The 20,563-nt window shown below is 46.9% G+C and overlaps 7 protein-coding genes across 7 annotated transcripts; 3 read left to right on the forward strand and 4 right to left on the reverse strand.

Annotated features, from left to right (window-relative positions):
* Positions 1-216: 216 nt before the first annotated feature.
* On the forward strand, positions 217-2,695 carry F5891DRAFT_1174008 (uncharacterized protein; the record flags this gene model as incomplete). Its single annotated transcript, XM_041365649.1, has 18 exons — positions 217-457; positions 513-525; positions 588-650; positions 703-736; positions 795-814; positions 878-920; positions 972-1,000; positions 1,105-1,185; positions 1,237-1,339; positions 1,392-1,418; positions 1,468-1,489; positions 1,544-1,708; positions 1,756-1,833; positions 1,891-1,902; positions 1,961-1,967; positions 2,023-2,436; positions 2,553-2,561; positions 2,600-2,695. The coding sequence occupies exons 1-18, from the start codon at positions 426-428 to the stop codon at positions 2,693-2,695; spliced, it is 1,248 nt and encodes a 415-aa protein (XP_041224257.1). The 5' UTR covers positions 217-425.
* Positions 2,696-3,089: 394 nt separating this feature from the next.
* F5891DRAFT_1041944 (kinase-like domain-containing protein) lies at positions 3,090-5,637 on the reverse strand. The gene is made up of 10 exons (XM_041362081.1): positions 5,358-5,637; positions 4,926-5,240; positions 4,735-4,868; positions 4,620-4,679; positions 4,502-4,567; positions 4,327-4,449; positions 4,118-4,248; positions 3,986-4,062; positions 3,592-3,934; positions 3,090-3,536 (listed from the first exon to the last, which is right to left on the reverse strand). The coding sequence occupies exons 1-10, from the start codon at positions 5,469-5,471 to the stop codon at positions 3,532-3,534; spliced, it is 1,368 nt and encodes a 455-aa protein (XP_041224258.1). The 5' UTR covers positions 5,472-5,637; the 3' UTR covers positions 3,090-3,531.
* Positions 5,638-5,709: 72 nt separating this feature from the next.
* F5891DRAFT_1041947 (FAS1 domain-containing protein) lies at positions 5,710-7,259 on the reverse strand. Its single transcript, XM_041362082.1, has 5 exons — positions 6,946-7,259; positions 6,668-6,893; positions 6,313-6,619; positions 6,028-6,263; positions 5,710-5,966 (listed from the first exon to the last, which is right to left on the reverse strand). Exons 1-5 carry the CDS (start codon positions 7,160-7,162, stop codon positions 5,879-5,881), a joined length of 1,074 nt encoding a protein of 357 aa, XP_041224259.1. The 5' UTR covers positions 7,163-7,259; the 3' UTR covers positions 5,710-5,878.
* A 391-nt stretch (positions 7,260-7,650) lies between these two features.
* On the forward strand, positions 7,651-8,053 carry F5891DRAFT_1190455 (uncharacterized protein; the record flags this gene model as incomplete). The annotated part of the gene is made up of 3 exons (XM_041367304.1): positions 7,651-7,862; positions 7,927-7,954; positions 8,009-8,053. 3 exons carry the CDS (start codon positions 7,651-7,653, stop codon positions 8,051-8,053), a joined length of 285 nt encoding a protein of 94 aa, XP_041224260.1.
* Positions 8,054-9,801: 1,748 nt separating this feature from the next.
* F5891DRAFT_1236333 (uncharacterized protein) lies at positions 9,802-11,905 on the reverse strand. The gene is made up of 3 exons (XM_041369644.1): positions 11,505-11,905; positions 11,268-11,449; positions 9,802-11,213 (listed from the first exon to the last, which is right to left on the reverse strand). The coding sequence occupies exons 1-3, from the start codon at positions 11,686-11,688 to the stop codon at positions 10,077-10,079; spliced, it is 1,503 nt and encodes a 500-aa protein (XP_041224261.1). The 5' UTR covers positions 11,689-11,905; the 3' UTR covers positions 9,802-10,076.
* Positions 11,906-15,271: 3,366 nt separating this feature from the next.
* F5891DRAFT_445594 (purine and uridine phosphorylase) lies at positions 15,272-17,005 on the forward strand. The gene is made up of 9 exons (XM_041371858.1): positions 15,272-15,324; positions 15,375-15,445; positions 15,494-15,714; positions 15,772-15,913; positions 15,967-15,996; positions 16,049-16,131; positions 16,182-16,281; positions 16,344-16,673; positions 16,730-17,005. Exons 1-9 carry the CDS (start codon positions 15,300-15,302, stop codon positions 16,799-16,801), a joined length of 1,074 nt encoding a protein of 357 aa, XP_041224262.1. The 5' UTR covers positions 15,272-15,299; the 3' UTR covers positions 16,802-17,005.
* Positions 16,979-18,903, reverse strand: F5891DRAFT_445585 (uncharacterized protein). Its single transcript, XM_041371857.1, has 2 exons — positions 17,221-18,903; positions 16,979-17,150 (listed from the first exon to the last, which is right to left on the reverse strand). Exon 1 carries the CDS (start codon positions 18,692-18,694, stop codon positions 17,258-17,260), a length of 1,437 nt encoding a protein of 478 aa, XP_041224263.1. The 5' UTR covers positions 18,695-18,903; the 3' UTR covers positions 16,979-17,150; positions 17,221-17,257.
* Positions 18,904-20,563: the final 1,660 nt, after the last annotated feature.

Below are 20,563 nucleotides of genomic sequence, written 5' to 3' on the forward strand. Positions count from 1 at the left end.
TCAACGTCAGATGATCAACTGGCGATTATAGCGGCTTTGATAGTATTATTAGACTCGAACTTCGACTCGTGGGCTGTGCGGGTACGGCCTGAGGCCTGATGGCCGGAGTCCGTGACACATTTTGACGTCACTTACAAGGCAACAACGTTATCCGAGTCGCCTATTTACCTGCCAATAGTCGCCATAACTTGGACAGGCGCACATACGAACGAATGTTTATCATGAGCGCCCATGCCAGTGCTACTGAGTATTATAAAACGCGCTGATAACAGCGTGGTGGCCGACGTTTTCTCCGACCTCCATAGTTCAATACAGACTCGAACTTTTCGGGGTTGACAATCCTAAAACCTTCCCTGAGGCACACCTTACTCAGGCTGACTAGGCCGTTTCCGTAGAAGGTGGTGCATTCACTAGTGAAGGAAGCAATGCAGACGATCAGTCAGGACTTGACAGAAACGTAAGTCATGCTTGCCTATTGTTCGTCTTTGCATACTTGATTCCCGTCTTTTCAGCCGTCAAACGATCGTACGTTGTCCTTCACGATGGTCTACTGTTGCACTGGCTGACATACATATCTTATGATTTAGTATCTTGGGATCGTAGGTTTCACCATATTGATTTGGGACCACCTCGTTACCAGTGGAGATGAGGTATGACATCGGCAATTGTACCAGATTCAGTGAAACTCAACATAATACTCAGATTGAATTTATCTGGCAAGGCCGTAAAGGGATCTGTGAGTTGCATCACCGATATGGATATGCACTAGTATCTGAAAGACCAAAACTGCTTAGTTGTATACTTGTTTCTACTGGTATGTATATGTATATGCAATATCTGCCAGTTGAAACCTCACATGTATGGGTCTATGTCTCAGAACCGATATCTTACTCCTCTCGGCTTTATCGTCAATCTGGTTGGTGAGGACATCATCTTTGGCTCATAACTTTATCCGTGACCTCTACTACTAGCATACAACTTACCTTCATGGGACTACGCAGTGAGTTGGGATATTTTATACCACTACCAGCGATGAATCTTACGAACTTGACTGCAGAGGTCAGCATTGCACTCTGCACCACTGGATTTAGTTGACATTGTCCAAGTTGCCTGCATTTTGTCCGATACGAAGGGGCCATGACAGCTATAGGAATTGAGATAGTCGGGCTAATGATGCTGATGAGGTGAAGTTTGTTCCCTTCTCAGAAAGCATCTACTGATCGTGGAGCACCCAGAGTCATTGCAATGTATAGATATCAACGGGCTGCCATTGTGCTGGCTGTATTCTTACTGCTAGCTTGGATTGTAGCAACTGGGTGGTTATTGAGTCATGGTGGACGTATGTTTTCACCTTTGTCACGCTATGCATGAGTTTATGACAAAGCCCCCAGCCATTATCCACACAGACAACGTTCACTGTGAGATTACTCATTTTCGCACACGATGACCTTGTTCACATTTTTACAGCTTGTACCATGGTGTTCAATTCGTATGTCCTTATATACAACTGACGTGCATATATGAGTTCTGAAACACTTGCCAGCGGCAGTATTACTTGGATTTCGGCCTCGGCTTCAGCTTGGTTGCCTCTCCTCTACGACACGTATATCCTTGGTTTGACGTTGAACTGCACGCTTCCTTTGATCCGCAATAAAGAGGCGGGTCATGTTATTCGTACTCTCTTCGCAGACGGATTACTGTATTACAGGTGCGCAAGTCAGGTTCTCCGTGTAGCAGAGCTCACCAGGGATACAGCGTCATCTGCACCGTAAATCTGGTATTGACTGTCATGATCATTAGGGCTCCTGAGGGGGTGAAAAATATTGCCGCACAGTACGCACATCTTCGTTCTTACCCTGATCCTGTTTCCTTACAAGACACTATGTACAGGCTTGAACTTGTGTGAGTCTTTATTGTAAACTGCGAATAACAACGATTCACCGACATTATTACACTATAGTCTCACTGTGAGCACGAACTGAAGTGCGTATTTGGCATAGCCTGACCATTTCCGGCCAACAGGTCACAATGATGTCAAGGATCACTCTGAACCTCAAGAGGCAAGCATACTACGGACCTAGTCCCCTTCACTCGCAAGTGGACAGTATTATCATGACTACACATCATGCCATATCAGCACCTTCAGGAGAAGTCGTCGTTCTCAGCCAATTGCGGTCACATTCTGTCCCATACGCGGCGCACGTCGAGTTCACCAGCCGTGCGCGATCTGGCTCGACAAGTTCTCTTACCTTCCCCGTGCAGGCCATCACTTTCGCAGAGGATCCATCGATACCCATTACCCGGTCTCGTTCGAGCAAGATCTATTTCGCTACCGATGTCTCATCTGCCCAAACTCCCACAGGTGGTAGTCCAGTTTTCGAGCATACCGACCAGCCTTCAGCCTCAAATTCCGACTGGTGGAATACTGCTGACATTGTATAATCTAAATCATATTACTGCTTCTCCACCTAGACAATAGTTCTTGTTTAATGTCCGTTAGGGCAGAGCTCTATCGTAGATAATACCTACAGTACGTACCATGTCTGTCACAGTCTCGCTTTGTACGTTGTGATGACTATTCTGAAGATTGCGAAAACAGATCTGCCAACTGCAGGCGAATGATAGAGTTACAAATGAGATTTGGATCCGACTTCCACTCCGGTTGCTTATTCTTCTCTCGGTTCGGATGGAGTGACGTCTTCAAAGGACCGCTCCAGTCTCTTGGTGGTGTCTGCAGCACAAGCCGCTTCCAAAGTTTGTCCAAGGACCAAAGACTAAAGTGCAGTATTAAACTTAAACTCCGCTACGGCACATTGGCAGGAGACACCTTTATAAGCACTTCAACTATCTCACCCAATTCCACTCCAATCGCGGTCGTTCCACCTCGTAATGAGGTGTATTAGAGGAGGATAATATTCGTGAAATTTTCTGTATTCAAGTAGCCAGAAATGAGAGTTTTGTGCAAGTGCCGACTTCTGTGTGGTGCCGACTGCACCGGAAGGATAGTAAGCACAACGTCTTAAAGTTTCAGGTAAATGAGAGATTTAGGTTAAGTTTTGTATACTCACGTACACGTTAACGTTCATGGCCTGAGGTCGTGATGAACGGAAGAACGTTCACAATCCTTAAAAAACAACATCCTCGGCATATCGACCCTGCTGGCCACTATATATCTTTTCATTTCATAGGTGATAAATATGTACAACGGCCAAAATCGAATAGCAGCTAGGTCATTAAGCTGTGCGTGGTAGTGTTACATCACATATGACTTACGGCGGACTTCAAGATCCACGGGATATAACGCTTACAATCCAAAAAACTTCCTCGGCATATCGAACCACATGTGCTGACCAGAAACGGGGGAAGAACTTCGCCATGGAACCTTTCCTCCATGTAGGTATCCCGGAACCTTCATCTCTGACTCGTCATCAGCTGCAACGTACAACTCCGAGGTATCCACTCGTTCCACCAAGTGAACTGCTTCCTTTTGCGAGAGAGACGCGGCAAGCGACGAAAAAGCTGTCCTGCTGTTCACACTGGACTCACTTGTAGTCAAACAAACATCAGGGGCACTGGAAATATCCCCCTTACCCGGCTGGTCACCTTTGTCATCCGGCCCTATGACTTTCACGTTCTCGTTCGATCCTGGGTCAATCCCACCTAATGAGAGCGATGCCAGAACTTCGTCGGGCACGTCATGGAACTCGCAATCGGCAGTATCTTCTTCAACTTCTTCCTCGCCTCCGTCAGCGTGCACATGGTCTTCTCCCCAGCCGCCGCTGCCTGTACTTGAAGCCGTACTTGGTCGTCTGCTGAACCGGTTGATAATGCGCGCCGACATGATGGCGGTACGCCACCTCTTGCGAGCATCGAAATTTTCCCTGAGACCCGAGATAACGTCGTGCTCGGTAGAAGCCTTGTGCGTCGTCAACCACTATCAACGACGTCAACGCAGAATTACGTGGATGATGAACTCGTGACCTACATGATTGTTCAGAGCTTGTTGTGCAGTAGGTCGTTGCGATGGATGGGGGTTCAACAAAAGTTTAATGAATGTCTTCGCTGTATCGGTTGATATTAGCACACATACAGCTAACGCCATCGACTATCAGCTCACCCTCATCGGAGACTTTGGACCAGTATCGCTCATGGAACTCGATCTTGGCTTCTGTGGTCTCCCGAATCATCTCGTTTGTATCATCTCCTCTGAACGGCGAGTAACCGCAGAGCAGAACATAAGCGATGACACTGCAAGGAGGTCGCGGTGTTAGCACCGTCAAATTTTTATCATAAACATGAGGTTTGATGCGATAGACAAGCGCTTACCCCGTTGACCATATATCGACTGCTTTCCCGTGGCCTTGCTTGTTAAGAACCTCGGGAGCGACGTAGCCAAAGCTCCCTGCCAGCGAATGCAGCTGCTCTTCCGGAGAATGCAGATGTTTTGCACTTCGAATGAAGGCGTCATTGAGACATAAGTTCAGGAAGAGTGACCCCTCACATTCCGAAGTCAGCGATCACAATATCGCTATCCGGATCCTTCGTTCGATACAAAATATTCTCGGGTCTGTACATGTATCAAATCAATGATGCGACATTCTCGGTTTAGGAGAACATACTTCAAGTCCCTATGCACGATATCATGATCGTGTAGGTACTTCACCCCCGACAAGATAGACCTGAGACGATTCGTCAATTGTGAAGAGTGTACAATTCGTAAAGCATAAAGCATACCGAATGACTGCAACGGCGTCATTCTCAGTAAATTTTCCTCTTTGCAGTATACGCTCAAAGAGTTCGCCACCGACAGCTAGCTCAAAAACAAGATAATACTTGGACCGAGACTCGAACCACTCGTAAAACTTGACCTACATTGATCTCGGAGGTCAGACACACATCAAAACGTCCGGCTGCAAAATACGAACGATATTAGGGTGGTCAAGACCCTTCAGGACATCCATCTCGCCCCAGACAGCAGCTTCATTTCCCTTTACTTTCTTCTTTGGAATGACCTTTAATGCAACCTCTTTCACTATTGCGACGTGGTTATGTCCTCCTGGTGATGAGGGGACGGAAGAGCTAGTGTGTGCTCGAGAAACGGACCTCTTCATATGATGCGGATGGAGAAGAGGAATGGAAGATCGACCGGGAGTGTGGTCAGTTGGAGAAGATGGCGATGTTGGGAATGCCCCTTTTTGCGAAACATCGGTTAGATCAGGGGGAACTTGCCATGTCGCTCTCTGAGGTGCATAATTTTGTAATTAGATCATTGATACGATGGCCACATAGAAAGTGGAGATGATAGATATGCCTCAGCCTAGCTAGTGACCGTACGGTTCGATAATTCAAAATCTCACCATGACTTTTCCAAACGTCCCTGATCCAAGAATTTCGTGAATCTCATACGACTGTTTTTTCACGAAACTGGGAGGCTGAGGAAGCAAGGCTTCTTTCAGTGATAAGTGTTTCATGGTAGGATTGATGGCGTGTTCGACGTAGAGGGATGGTGTATAGCGTTCAGCAGCAGTGCAACAATGCCCATAAACCACTACGGTAAGGCGTGGAACAAGCCCTAGTGAACGTTCTCAGGCCTGGAAGGGCTCAGACTCAGGGCATCGCCATGGCGCTCGTTCCTACAATAGCACTTGTCCGATAAAGAAACTTTAAAAAAGATGAAACCCTATAGTATTTCTATTGAATCATTCGCAGTAATTGATGACAATATATTAGAGCAGGCTAAAAATACAATTGTGAGGTAAACAATGCACAGATAAACGAAAAAAAAAGATGTTTGATGAGCAACTATGCCACTGAATATACCCATTGGTCTCGGCAATAATATTCCAAGCTCAGAGGCTCGTTCAATTCAATGGTTCTTTCAATGACCAGCGGAAGTAGTAGGCGTAACGCCCACCGGGCCGGTCTCGATGGTGGTCGATGCGACAACTGAAGTAGCCGATTGATAGCTATCGGAAAAGCAAGATATCAATATTGAGTGATGTCGTACTACTGACATACGATACGCACGCAGAGACCGCGGCGGAAACGTTAACTTTAGTGTCGAGAAGAACGCTATCGATCACATGAACGACTCCATTGGACGTCAAAACGTCTGATCGCATGATGCGCGCCCAATTGGAGCCGGCGCTGGACACGTACACTCCAGAGGAATTGGTCCTGAAAGCGAAGGGTTCCCCAGAGGCTGATGTATAATTATTTCCGTTCGTAAATCCTGGCGAGTAAACAGTCGTGCCATTGATAATCTGGGTATGGAGTCAAACCAAGCAAAATGAGTTGCATCAAAGGACGAACATGATTCCCGAAAAGCGCAATCAGTGCAGTAGTATTTGGCAGTAAACCGCCAATACAGCTCGCTGATGCAATAGCAGTATTATTTGGCGCAAAGATTGTGATACCGTGAGCATTGTTGAGCACATCGAGCAGTGTCGAATTAGTGGTAGGGATATTGATGGATGAAAGCCCGCCTGCAACGCTGGTGACGTCGTAAGTACTATTAGCGAGAGTATCAGACAGATTTTGAGGGATCTGAAGGACAGAGTCGATGACAAGGACCTGGATATTTTGATAGGTCGTCTTGTTCACTACCGGAACAGTTGTACTAAATGCCACTTAGAAAGAGTGAATCAATAGACATGGGAAGTCTCACCCATTATTGAGCACAAATAGGCCAGCACTTCCGTTAGACCACGCTAAAACCTGCGATTCATTTCCTTCCAGCCAGACAAGTGAGGAATCATTGAGCAGCGTTCGTCCAAGGGTGATCTTTGGATATGGCGAGGTTTGAGCGGTAAAATTGCCGGATACAACATGGTATGAAAGGAGATCCAGAACAGATGTTGGATTGCTTGTGAGATTGATAGGAGAGGAACTGACTGTAAAACAAGTATGAAGTGCCATTCTTCGTTTGTATGTGAGAGTACCTACAAGCCTGATTGTTGGGTGCAAACAATGTCCAGTTTCCCGTAGAGAGTGCCTGTGCCACTTGCTGCCCATTATTTGAGTTGTTTAATACAGCACTCGCAGAAGCCAGCGTTGAAAGCCCATCAGTGTTTAATGTTTGGACAAGGCCAGCTAGGTATTGCTGCCAAGACTGGGCGAAAACTACAGGGAGAAGAGTGAGAAGAACAAGCGATGCAAACATGATAATGATGTGATAGATGTTCGGAGGTGGATGTTCGGAGAAAGAGTGATTTCGGGGTGTTCTTAAAGACCCACCATTTGTAAGATTTATGATGCAATGCGCAGCGCACTTCAAATCTCTCTATTCATCCCCATGATCGGAATGTCATAGGGGCAGAGCGCAACCGACTTCTCAAATGCCGACAACATGCCGAGTTCGAACGAAATCTTGTAAGTGGATTCGTAGTGTCGGAAAGCTGTTTAACAGAATCAACAAGACACTAGAGAAGATATTTGACTCATTGACCTACTTACTAGTACTAGCTAGCCCTTGGGGCTCTCAATCGTCGAGTGATGAGTCGCAATTTGATGGATTGACATGAAAATGCTAATTTAGTGTGCTGACTAAGTGAAGCATTGCAAACTCCGCGACGGCCTGGCCGCTGGGAACGTCTGTGCACTCGACCTTTTTTCATTCCCAAAGCACCCGCACCACAGAGAAACACAGATATGGCTCGTCGCGCAGCACCAGCAAACGCAACACCTGCATTCTTCACAGCACCTCCACGCCGTCAAATCGCTGATCCAAACGAGTCTGCTTTATCCCGCTTCATTCGAGAGCAAATCACTGCTCCAGAAAAATTACCCGGGAACATCAGCATCATGACGGGAGTTAGTGTTTTTGCAGCTGGAATATTTGTCGCCAGGACATGGGGAGACATGTTGGTACCTGCATGAGCAAGGCAGAGACAAAAGCAGGATGAGTTTGGCGGTGTTCTCCTGCAGTGACCGTTACTACCCCCAAAATGGCTTGGTAAGTCAATTCTTTGTTGTGTGGATAGGGTCCCCTGATTTATCGACCACTTAGAAAGCTGTTGACACATCATGTTGCACCTGCATATCTCCACCTTGATCCGTCCACGACCGAACGTAATAGCTAGCTCACCCATAATTTCATCCAGTCTTAGAGGGTTGGATGGGTTGTTCCCAATGCATATTGCCGTTTATTGTGATTGCGTCCCATCAGATCACCTGAATGCTGGTTACAGCAATGTTAGGCTGGAAGATGGGCCACGTGCACTGCAATCACTGCTGGCTATGATTCATGAAGTTATTCGCACAAGAAGCAACCAATATTATCGCAAGTTCTCAAAGCTGTTCTGTATGGAATATTTGTCAAACCAACTGACATGCGTGATAAGTGTTTCGCCTTCAAATCCGCGGTAAAGAACACCGACAAAATAGGACATTTCTCGGAAATATTGACAACCGATCGGAATCAGTATGAGGGTGCGTGCATGCGTATCTCCACAGCACGATCCGGCCGTGGCCTACTTATGATGTAGTTTAACGTTGCTGCAGAATATTTGCGGTCATATTGTTTTGTGGAATTTATTTTACGGAATGCAGGGGTCACCAAAGAGCTTGATTTCCCGCGCTCGGCCCACAGTTTCAAGCTCAATCGTCTCCGATTGTTTTCTATAACCACCGTGGGCGGCTCGCTCTGTTTGCCACGGCACTCCCTCCCACTTTGTGAGCGATCTCACACGACGTAACTGTCGCTACTCACGTCCTTGCGCCAGCAAAATTCGCTGGTTGAGATTACCCGTTTGTAGATCAGTGTTGTACTTCTTTATTTAAAAAAAGATTCCGCAGCCCTATCAGGGAAACAGGTGTGCTGGGGACACATAACGAACACCTGGAAAATCCTCGTGGCTTTCTTGCTTTTCTGGGAAAACTCGGACCATATTCTTCAAGTGGACCTAGAACCACGCGTGAGTAGTGCTACACTTTATAGTTTGAACCACTTAGCCTGAATTGACACTAGCAAGACCTTGGCCACATTCAGGGTACCACCGTACCTGGTCACTCCCTACCATCCGACTTGCGGCACAGTGACAAGAATGCGCCGGCGCTGTCCTATCAGGAAATTGGCCAACCAAGTCCCACATATCGCCGACAGGCCTAAGTCGTGCTTCCTCCATCCACGGTTTAGGACGATGCCCTCGATTCTGAGTTATCTCCGACAGATTTATGAATAACCTACGCCATTGCCATGATAAAGACCGGGATTGGCATGCCATGGCTACCCACCGGCCTGGCTGTTTGAAGATGTGTTCGACACATGTTCGTCCTATTCTAGTTTCTGCCATTACGTTGACCTAAGCATATACTTTGTTAACGCCGCTTCTTTCTAGCCGCATACGCTGGAATGTCTGCCGTTGAACCAGAACAGCGGAGACCATCTGCCAGCATGCCACCATCCGATGGCGTGGCGGAGAATTGGAATAATACTACTGTGGAGTACCACGTATCTTGGTGCTTCATTTTTGAAGCTCAGTATTAGCAGGATGGTCGGGGTTCGCGTATCGCGGCCTAGATAAAAAAAAATTGTATCTCCATATGTTATGCCAAGTTCATGATATGCCTATACTTATAGATCACGATGTATTTTACAATAAAATGCAATACTTTCAGCTGAATCCAGGATCATGGCGACACCCGCTCAGGTGTGAAATCATTGCCTCCAAGAATTTAAAAAAACTCATCCAGGTTCGCTTCTCGAAACACGGCGCTCGCAAACGTCGATAATCACTGAGCGATCATCTTAATTCTTTTTGGACAAGGCAGTGATTAGCAATGATCAACCAACCGTTGAGTTGCAGAAGTATGATAAACGTTCAGATACTTGACAGTGATATACAATGCAGGTACTACAAAGCAAAGCAAAAACATACGATATGCAAAGAGTGCAAGAATAGCGTCCAGGCAATAGCAGATAAGCTGAGTTAACACTGAACTAATAACCCCCGTATCATGATGAAACTGAGAATGTAAATGATGAACTAAATATATGGAATCCCTTATGATCGAGCATCTACGCTGCGGAGAAATCATCCGTCAAATTCTACTGGTGTTCGAGAAGGTTCAGCACACTACTGAAGTTGAGAGGCAGTGTCTGTTCCCGGTTCAGCGGGGGAAGTTGTGTTCATTGATGGGGTGTGTGAGCATACCGACATTGACTGCACAGGTGTTAAAGGTGCCGGGGCAAGAATATTCCGAAATTGCGTGTGGTATTGTTGCAACGTTGAGCCACTATTTTGCGGATATCCGGCCTGCATTGCAGAACCTGTGGAATATTGACGGCTATGGTATGCATCCTCTTGCCTGGGTACCGCCGAGTTCCCTTGAATGTGGTCAACAGCACCGTAGTGGTGAGAAATGTCAGATATTTGTGAAGGGGATTGTTGGGGAGTATAAACGCTGTGGGAGCTGCTCTGAGACGGATAGAAAGAAGAGTTTAGCGTGGGAAAGCCATAGCTCGAGGAGTGGGCCGATGGATTGTTCGAAGCTGATGGCCCCGAGGGGCTAGCACCCCATGGCGACGGTGATGCCTGAGCTACTTGGTACTGACGATGCACGTCATCTCTAGCGTGTAAAGATGGTTCTGAACCACTCTGCGACCAAGATTGGACAGGTATGCCTGCTAAATCGTCTTGACTAGAACGACTGGAAGGGTGCCATTGCCCATCGCTTCCAATCTGACTTGGCAGGTAAGAAGCTGGCGGGGCATGTGTTGTATTGTGCACGAAAGGGGAAAAATAAGCAGTACTCGTTGATCCGCCGCGAGGTACGGATGTGGATGGGCCCATCACGGCATCAGGCGTGACGCGCCCGTGAGAGGATAGGTACGGCGTCCGTATGTCGTTGCCACTATGGCCATTATGTGGTAACGAATCAGCCAGTTGGTAACTCGACGCTTGCGCCGGCGGCAAGTAGGAAGTATCATATGTGGCCTCCGCGGACGTGCAGCCTTCTGGTCCGCTACTTTCGTATCTTTCTTGAGAATCATGATGGTATTCGACAGGAGATATTTCGCCATACTCATGATTGGAAGACTGGTCGTCGACCGAGTCCGTGGTAGAAGCAGAGTCTCCAGCCACACCTGTGGAGTCTGCTCTTCGCTTTTTGCGGCTGTTGTTCGGTCTCCGTCTGTAAACGTAATCTGGGTACTTGAGATTGAAATTATCCTTCAGGTGTTTGGCTTGGTCAAGGTAGAACTGCTTCTCGGACTGAATAGTCTCAAGGTCAGAACTACCGTCGCAAACATGAAGAAAATACATTACCATGTCCATAGCAATCCATTCTCGACTCAAGACTTTACTGACATCCCCCGTTCGCAATGATTGATTTTCCGCGGAGACTTGGGGCCGTCTCCTGCGAGCAAAAATCATGAATGCATTCATGGGACGCTTAGGCGTGCCATCCGCATTCAAGGCTTGGGATGTCAGGGAGATATTTACGTCCTCTGAAGTCATTTGAGTGAGATATGTCATTGCGAAGATATCGAAAAGATAGCTCACCGTCGATATCTGCGTCCATCTTATTTGCATCCTGATAGAACAGATAGACACCAGCGTCGTCCTCCGAACTTGAGAGAGACCCCTGGTCTTCAACTCTTCCGAGTCCTTCATGGAAGGAGACATTGAGAGGGTCGGCATATTCTGCGGTAGTTCCGTGCCTTCCTTCTCGTATGAAGCGGTTCATGTCAACAATAGTAATGGGGGGGGCGAGTAAAAAGTTTCAAGCTCGGATAGTATCAAAGAACAAACTGTTGCTTTTGTAGGCGCAAGTGACGTTCCAGACGGGATTGAAACTAGACTGAGACTGGTTGGCAGCCACGGTCCTGGAATCAGTGACCCGTTCGCTCCTAATATGAGGAGTTTTGAAGAGGTTTGTTGACGTACTGAACCCAAGGAATAACGCATGGTGAAGTGAACCGGAACAGGCAGAATCATTAAGTCTGATCGTAAAAGTCGAGTGAACCTAGTGGTGCCTTCAGGATTCGCGGAGCTCGTTTCCTCGGGTATGGCGGCTCGCAATTACTGAGGCCGTGCGCCGCTGGCTATAGCGACCTTTCATCATGATCACTGGCGACTGCTCAAATATTTCTCCGCTTCGAAATATCCAAAATCGTGGTTGTCAATCCTGAATCCAGCACTTGCCATTAATTATGCGTCCAGAAAATCGAGTGCCAATTCAGGCTAGATCTGTGCGACCTGAAACGTTGAAGACCCTTAAATTTTTTGGCGCTCCGAATCTCCCCAAAAGCAGGCTTGTCCAAGGATGGCTATAGTCATGGGCAAAAACCCTCTTTCGACACGATGACTCGTGTCGAGCGCGAGGCCCTTACGACTTATGTTAACCCAGGTTGGTCTGCTAGTGGGACTTTTTTGTTACCATACCTCCGATTGTTTGTTTTTTTTCCAATAAAATGTGAGGACCATCATTCGATCATTTTGCTCCGGCGGAGATTGCTGAGAAATAATTTCACGCTATGCGGAAGTTACTTCCACTGCTGGATCACAGGTGCCAATCAAGCACAGGATTGAACGTGATTATTTTGACACCGGTGGGGTGTACAAGTCAGTTCCGTTACTCCGACAGTCGCTGTGCTTACTCGGAGATGTCCCAAGTTGCACATTTTCCATTCTCGGTTCGGACACTTCCGCTTCATCTGCTCTAGGTCAGCCGTGAGGTTCTCTCTTTCTGGCTTCCTATCCTTGCACGCTGCATGCTTCTTTCCGCTGAACTTGTCGACGTGAACCCTAGGTTCAGGGAGTACCCTATTTCCTTCTCTGCTTAAAGTTCTTGCACAGGCATATTATGTATCATTTGCTGCGCACCTTCTGACTCCGATCAAGATCATGACATCTTGTGGCAAGCCTACTAATAATCCACACTTGGGATAGTCCGCTTTGTGAGTGCTCTTTTGGGACGAATCCAAGGAACAACGCGTAGCTAATGTGTCTTTCTGCTCAGGAAAGCCTCAAGGGTCAACGTAAAGGTGGAATTGCCAACTCAGGGTCAAGCCGGGTGTGGCACGAGTAAAACTTATAGAACGATTTCAGCACTGAATTGCTGAAGTCGAATCGACGGATTGAAAATTTCCTGGATACTAAAGCAGTTTTTCTGAAGGTTGTGAGTATGTTTCTTTTCAATCCAAAACAAATTCACCGCATTGAGAACCTGATTGTTATTTTCCCATCGACAGTGCGGGATTGCGTCATATCGGCAATCTCGAGACGCGTCGCCTGGAGATCTTGTTCAGATCCACATTCACTGGGCTATCATGCTAAAGGTCAGACTATTATCGCCAGATCTACGCGAAGCAGATAGAAGACCAAATTTGAAATAACGAAATCTTTTCTCATGTAGTGTGACTTATGATAGGATACTTGCGCATGTTGTGTACTGCAACTACGAGTCCAAGATCAACGAATGTGTGTCGTCGTGGCAAAACTACCAGGTTTGCAATAACTCGCTCAGAGCCTCTGATCACACTATAATTCTTCTTGCAGACTCGAAATGCAGTCACGACTGACGATAGCACTCAAACATCGTAGTTGTTCATTAATATCGCTTCGTAGCAAGAGAAGATCTCAACACGATTTAAAACAGTTGTACCTGGATTCGGTACTTGGTCACTTCTACCAACTGATCACTCAAATGCCCAGCGGTTATCTCCTTGACAGCATTAAATGTAAAGGCAACAAGGGAGCCAAAGATGCGATGGATGTGATGATCTGCACCGCGCTATCAAAGATTTACGTCAGTACTATTCATGATGGTCTAGTATTCCAATTACTGTACGATAGGGGAATCGGTCTTATGTCTCTGACTCGGAGGGAGGGGCAACGATCACATTCTCTTCTCGAGGACATCACGATCCAATATACGGCACCTAGACGACAAGGTGTTCGATGCCGACACTGAAGAACTCAACAGACGATCCGATGATCGCCCTTCAAGAGAAAGTTCGATCTCGCCATCAGTCACCGTGTCAGCCTAAGTGGGAACAAGGTGATGCCGCAAGAAGGCGCATATCACAAAGTGTTCGTACCTTTTCCTTTTCTTCTTCTGACGGTACTCCAGCACGACGACACGCAATAAGTCACACAACTTTCCACATCTACCGAAAGGGGATTGCCCTCCGTCTCTCGTGGCACCATTGCGGGATGTGGTACAGTCAGAATTATCTGTGCAGATCGTTAAGTGGCTGGATTTTGGCGTTATCCTTGCCTCACATTAAGTCATCGAAATTAAAGTTACACCTAGCCGCGGCTACTCACGATGACGAGGTATTTTCTGACGGAAAGCGGCGAAAAGCACTGCAATTCCAGCCAACTCCGTGGCACTTCGATGATTATGGTACAGCACAAATAACCTCGGAGACCGTAGGACAACGCCACCGATTGCGGCATAAAAAACAAACTAGTCAGCTAATATGGATAAGACCGTCATCGTCACTCCACGTAGTTCACCGGCATCAGTTTCGCAAAGGATAGAGTTCACGTCAAGACAGCTTCTTGCTGGAAGAAAGGAGGGCATAAGGATTAGAAGGCCTGGGCTCGAAAGTTGCGGGATCAAAGCTCCGATCTACGCAATTGTCCTGGCGATGATATCACGAAGGCGTGTCAAAGGAGAGAAAAAAAGGGACGATTCAAAATAAGCAAAGGGCCAACAAGGTTTCAAAGTATAAAACACTAATCGGAGGCGCGAGCTAGGACAGTTCCCTTGGTAGTACGTTGATCTCCATGCGGGGGAAAAGGGTTGTACAACTCCGAATATCTCCTTGCAGAAGTACAGAAAGTTCTGTCAGAAGTCAGCCATATCAGATGACTCATGCATTTGACGCTGAGAGGTGTGCGCCCACTGGCAAACGACCAGTATTAACATACTGACTTGACATTCTGAAAGTACCTGAAACATCGTTTCAGATCACCTTAAGGATCTAATGTCAATATCTACCGTTTAGCTCAAGCTGCCTGTGCCACTCACTTCTGTCAACCGTAGCGCTTGTTCGCGCCCGACGAACAGCGGTTCTTAACCAAGCATCAGTAAACTATAGTGCCCCATTTTAGTCAGTGCATATCTTGCTCGGCGCTTTGCACTAAGGGCAAGCTATTCGCAATGTGGATAGTTCCGCATGTTTTCCTGGGACCCGGGCGTAGTTCTGAAGTGGAATTGTCAAGTTTTAATTTCGTGTATCGGCGAAAATTACGAATATCACGTGCTGAGGTGACAAGAGTGTCGGACATTGGTTATTCGGTCGCCAACGGTTGATCACTCAGTACTCAGCGCTCACCACTGCGATCATGAAGAATCGCGTACAGAATGCAAGTGAGTAAAATACCGGTTTCCCTTGAAAATAGATGCAACCGTCCATCTAGATTTCCCCAAAACAGAGGACGGTCGAGTGTACCACTTGGGTATACGAGCAGGAGAGGTAGCCAATAGAATTGTAAGTCAGGCGCTTTTCGCTTCTTTCAACAGCTCATAAGTATATGAGATTACTGTTGGGTCCATGCCACGGGCAGAGTCTATCGGAAAGATGCTAGACGCCTCCCCAAAGTTATTTTCGCTGTACTCGGAGCGCGGTTTCCTTACCATCACAGGTTGCTACAAGAGTGTACCAGTATCAATAGTATGCATAGGTATGGGCGCACCCAATGTAGATTTTTTTATCCGCGAAATCAGAGAATGCTTGTCTGGGGACATGCTTGTAATAAGGTCGGAACGGTCTTAATAATCACGCTGAAATATCGGACTAACAGGCTGTATCGGAAGGTTGGGGTCATGCGGTTGCTTGACTGACCTTCCTGTAGGGTCGCTCGTCTTGCCAGCATCGAGCGTCGCTTGCACCCGAAATGTGGACTTCGATTTTGTTTCCGGCGATCCTTGGGGGGTTCCATACAGGTTGAGCAAACCCGTTCGCATCATCATTGCTCCTTTCACATCCGTTTACTCACGGAACGTAACCAGGTCTCAGCAGATCCAGACCTTCATAGCGCCGTAAGTCGGATAAGGTACTACTTTATGAAGCTATCGCTCATTCCCAAGGTAGTTGCGTGATGCCCTCGAAATAACAAGGCCGCCTTCACTCAAAAATCTTGTAGTTTCGAATGCTGTCAATGCATCGACAGACAGGTAGATTACATATATTCTCGCCGCATTCCATCATACTGATATGAAAAAAGTTTCTATTCATCTCAGGGGAGACAGACGTCTTTTCAAGATCATAACGCTTCTTTGATCGATCACCTCAAAGCCGCTGTATCTGGTATAACAACGCTAGAGGTACGTGTTTCTTCACCGAAATCATGGACATTGTCTTCGATAGACGGGGACTTCCCCCTTAGATGGAAACGTTCTGGATATTTCATCTTGCGGCCAGCTGGCGTGGAGTTAAACAGTCCAGTTCGGCCGTTAATCCGCCACCAGCTACGGTTCCGGTCGTACCAGCATTCTCGGGAATACCCAGCAGGACATCAGAGAATGTAGAAGTACTCCTTCCCAGTCTCGTTGGAAATACTTCTTCCAGACCGGTGATTAGGGCTGCAGCCGCCCAAATGGTATTTGCCTCACGAAGCTCTCAAGCCTTTATCAGTCCAGACCAGGTGAACGAGCTCGAAAAATGGAGTGGCAGAGGCGTGCTCGAAGCCCTTACTAAATTCGGTGTAGCCCCTGAAGTACGTATGTCGACCTTTATGTGGCCTGCAATGCTCAGATTCGAGTTCTTTGATAGAGACTGCACCCTATTTCTGGAAGTGTGTGGGGACCAATAGAATCATCCAACCCATTGAGGGCGTTGTTGTAACAATCCTGCATCACAGGGATGTGCACCGCTTGCACGCCATAAAATCATGTCGGACAAGGAGATCCTTAAATCCCACAGCTTGCGCTCTTGCAAGGTTTAGTAATGATGGCATACCCTTTTTTTGCTAGTACCTACTCTATAACGAAACATGATGAACACGGAAGGAACATTGTCCCACTCCGATCAAGAAAACAGTCTCGCGTGTACCATATATCCTCCGGGTTTCTAAAATCGGGTTGAAATAGCGTGGCAAAACTTGCGGCAAACATGATATGCAGCCTCAAGATTGGCATGCGGAGCTTGGAGTTACTTTAAAGGATACATTGCTAGAAGGGCTATTATCTTAGTTCTGTAACAAATTTCCGCGATGATCATCCGGGTAAGTGAACGCATCGAAAATCAAACACGAGGGCACTTACAGGTCCAGTTTCATCACCGTGCTTCGTAGGAACGTGATCACCGATATACAACAACTATGCCAAACTCCTCCAGCAATGATGCATCGACCTTGGTGATCTGGGGACAATCGTTGACATGGACGCAGGCGATTTGAACAGGGCGTAAAGCCTCCTCGATGGGAATCAATGTCGATGACACTCCATGAAAGTTCTGCATTGTATGTGGCTTTGCGGGAGAAGACGGGCCTCCCTGTGGAGACACCACGCGCGATTTCTTCAACGGCAGTATCTTACGGCCCATGACCGCAGAGGCAACGCTAGGCACGTCCTTTTGAGCTTTCATGAGCACGCTGGTGCTTACAGACTGTGCACGTGCAAATACGACTGCAAATAAGCTTTGGAATTTGAAGTCAGAGCAGCTCCAAAGTGCTATCCTTTCCAACTTCGGACAAACTCTAACACCACATCCACGCGTTTCTTTGCGTTCTACATCCATCGTGCGACCATACGCCTCGGCAAGCGCGTCTAGCACGCCGTCCACACCAGTGCACGATATCAGCGTCAATGATACGAGGCCTGGCATGTAACCAAGCATGAGCTTCCCGTGCCCGGCAAAGACATCAAAGTGTGACAACGTGAAATGCGTAAGGTGGGGGAGACGAGGGTCGCGAAATACATAATCAAGGCGCGGGAGAGGATGTTTGTGATCACAATTTGAGGGGCACTTTCCGGCATATGCAAGCTCGAGTTGCTCGAGCACAGGGAAGAAGAATTGGCGCAGCGAAGAAATGAGGGAATCGCCATCCTGACAGCTGACGCACAACTCCTTAAGCGCGGTCATGGATCGGACGCCTCCGAGGCGTTCTGCCTGGATGAACGAATCTGATTCGTGCCCATGATTGCCGCGAAGCATGCTGACGTCGTTCCGCTTCGTTAGGGAGTTGGCGATCAAAATTTCCCATCGTTCCAAAGCAGGCATGCCGAAGAAAGACATGAAGGTGTACACGTCGCGGGGATTGGCGAATTTCCATGTGAGGCTTTTGAGTTTATGTAGTTTGAGCGGGTCCACAACGACGAACCGATTTTCCGTTGTCTGTCCTTCGCTAGGTTCCTCGAATACAACATCACGAAGAGGTGTAGTTTCCATAAGAACTAAGTCTTGGAGCTCTGGAATAAAACTCAAAAAACGGTGCACATGGGACATTCGTAGGATGTACTGAGGAGCACGCTGGGATCTTCGTTGAGGGAAGGAGAGCTCGAGAGTTTGCACAGACCGCAAGAGAGATGGCGAAATGACACGCGGTGGTAGTTGTTGGAGACGGAGGTAGGTAAGGACGCTTGGTGTGTCAGCGAGACTCTGTTTGCCCAGTTCATCCAGTACGAGTAGTGGTGTGCCTGCAAAGCATGGGGCAAGGCTTGTGAAGGACAGATCCAAGGAGCATAATGACTTTAATTCGTGAAGGCTATCTATGAGTAGTTCCACAATGAGTCCCATACTGGCAGAGGATGTGCACTCGAAGGTGATAGAGCGCACACGAGAGAGGTGAAAGCTCAGCGTGTGGAGTAGACATTCAGATGCCAGTCGCTCGTCCTCAGCAGCGTCATGGTCATCAACATCATACAGTGGAGGAGAGAATGTGAGGTCGATCAGACTAGAACCGGAGCGATTTATGAACGCGGATACTGGAGACGCGGACCACTTTCTGCTCCTGAAAGAAACATGCGACCACAGGATAGAAGTGGCAAATGCGAGTTTGCGCCATTTCCGGCATGTGTGTGATATAATGACGGGCGATGGATTGTACGCGAGACCCGCTGAGGTGTCTAAGTCGTCCTCCGTCACAGAGACAAAGATTTGAATCAGCAACTCCGAGGGCAACCAGTTGATTGGATTTTCTGACTCTCTAGCTCCGTTATTTGAGATGCAAGTGCCACTTGCTCGGCCTTGACTGAGTCTCTGAGACGGGCCATGTCCTCCAAAATACGGACGAAGTCATCCTCACGACGCTGCAGAATAGCGATTTGAGCCTGCAAGACTTCAATCTCGTGGTCAATCGTGACGCTGCTCTTTTTGGGCATGTCGAAAACAGAATGACGAAGAAGTAAGAGGGTTTGAGTCGTTCATTCACAGACTTCAAGTTGGAATTACAATAAGCTTGTGCCAAACAAACATACTGGTGAGTTGTCGACCGCAACGCAACTTGTGGGTAGTACATTTTCCTGTCATCCTACTAAATACACATTCGATACTTATCATAAACCGCAGTGGACTCACGCCATGCCGCGCTACGGAAACTACGGAACTACGGGATTCATTTATCGTTTCGAAGCCGTTAAATCAGAATTCGAGATGGCCTGAGAGTCTCAATATGATGCATCGCAGTAAGGCCGCTGCCAGGAAAGTACCGTATTGGCCCGCATGCCGACCGATACGCGAGTTTGTTCACACATCAGGGTGAACGATATTTAAAAGAGGTTTATATGTTGTACAAAATGTGAAGACAATATTTAATATTTAAACTAACATAAAGATGGGTGCACGACTTCAAATTTTGGTGGTGTTTTGTGTGTAATCCAAAATATCAAATATTCACAACCATATTCCCACAGACAATATGTCAATAAACATAAGAAATATAGTCAGATTTTTCATGTCTGCTTCAACTTAAAGTTCAATTTCCATGTAAAACTTTGGAGAAAACTTGAAGTTTTACAGATGACATGACATTAAAACTCGATTTAAATGTCAAGCTTTGGCAAAACTTCAAGTTTTCTCCAAAGTTTTATGTAAGAATCAAACTTTAAATTGAAGCAGACATGGAAAATCTGATTATATTTATTATATTTGTTGACATATTGTCTGTGGGAATATGGTTGTGAATATTTGATATTTTGGATGACACACAAAACACCACCAAAATTTGAAGTTGTGCACCCATCTTTATGTTAGTTTAAATATCAAATATTGTTTTCACATTTTGTACAACATATAAACCTCTTTTAAATATTGTTCACCCCGATGTGTCATGTACATGAGTTGCAAGCAGTAATATTACAACTGTTTGTAGGACACCGTGACTAGGGCCATAGGCCAAAAATAAAACAGCTTGCTGCGAAGTCCTGTGGTAGAAACGCGATCTTGACTTTTGCCGACTTATGTTGGACTGGCCTAGCGTCTGCAAATGGCTGTGATAGGCGGCTAAGGGTCACCTAGGTGCATTGCATGGATTGAATAGCAAAATCAGCTGCAGGATACTTCCGGGAACTTGAAATACCAGTACTGTGACGGACTGCGGCAATGAACGCGTCTTCTAGACCGCCTGAATTCGGGCCAAGGGCACGAACTGCGTTCACTATCGTAAAA

The sequence above is a fragment of the Suillus fuscotomentosus genome (genome assembly GCF_016647785.1).
Source record: "Suillus fuscotomentosus strain FC203 chromosome Unknown F5891scaffold_37, whole genome shotgun sequence".
NCBI lineage: Eukaryota > Fungi > Basidiomycota > Agaricomycetes > Boletales > Suillaceae > Suillus > Suillus fuscotomentosus.

Excerpts from the sequence above, each read along its gene's own strand:
- F5891DRAFT_445585 (XM_041371857.1), bottom strand. The coding sequence starts at position 18,694 with ATGGGACTCATTGTGGAACTACTCATAGATAGCCTTCACGAATTAAAG.
- F5891DRAFT_1041944 (XM_041362081.1), bottom strand. The coding sequence starts at position 5,471 with ATGAAACACTTATCACTGAAAGAAGCCTTGCTTCCTCAGCCTCCCAGT. Across the intron at positions 4,869-4,925 it reads GTCTTGACCACCCTAATATC|GTCAAGTTTTACGAGTGGTT; the intron begins GTTCGTATTTTG and ends AGATCAATGTAG. Across the intron at positions 4,063-4,117 it reads GTCCAAAGTCTCCGATGAGG|CGAAGACATTCATTAAACTT; the intron begins GTGAGCTGATAG and ends CAACCGATACAG.
- F5891DRAFT_1236333 (XM_041369644.1), bottom strand. The coding sequence starts at position 11,688 with ATGAACCGCTTCATACGAGAAGGAAGGCACGGAACTACCGCAGAATAT. Across the intron at positions 11,450-11,504 it reads GATGGACGCAGATATCGACG|AGGACGTAAATATCTCCCTG; the intron begins GTGAGCTATCTT and ends AAATGACTTCAG. Across the intron at positions 11,214-11,267 it reads AATGGATTGCTATGGACATG|TCCGAGAAGCAGTTCTACCT; the intron begins GTAATGTATTTT and ends GAGACTATTCAG.
- F5891DRAFT_445594 (XM_041371858.1), top strand. The coding sequence starts at position 15,300 with ATGAAGAATCGCGTACAGAATGCAA. Across the intron at positions 15,325-15,374 it reads GAATCGCGTACAGAATGCAA|ATTTCCCCAAAACAGAGGAC; the intron begins GTGAGTAAAATA and ends CCGTCCATCTAG. Across the intron at positions 16,132-16,181 it reads GTCAATGCATCGACAGACAG|TTTCTATTCATCTCAGGGGA; the intron begins GTAGATTACATA and ends ATATGAAAAAAG.
- F5891DRAFT_1041947 (XM_041362082.1), bottom strand. The coding sequence starts at position 7,162 with ATGTTTGCATCGCTTGTTCTTCTCACTCTTCTCCCTGTAGTTTTCGCC. Across the intron at positions 6,264-6,312 it reads TTGCGCTTTTCGGGAATCAT|ATTATCAATGGCACGACTGT; the intron begins GTTCGTCCTTTG and ends CTCCATACCCAG. Across the intron at positions 5,967-6,027 it reads GTTTCCGCCGCGGTCTCTGC|CTATCAATCGGCTACTTCAG; the intron begins GTGCGTATCGTA and ends CTTTTCCGATAG.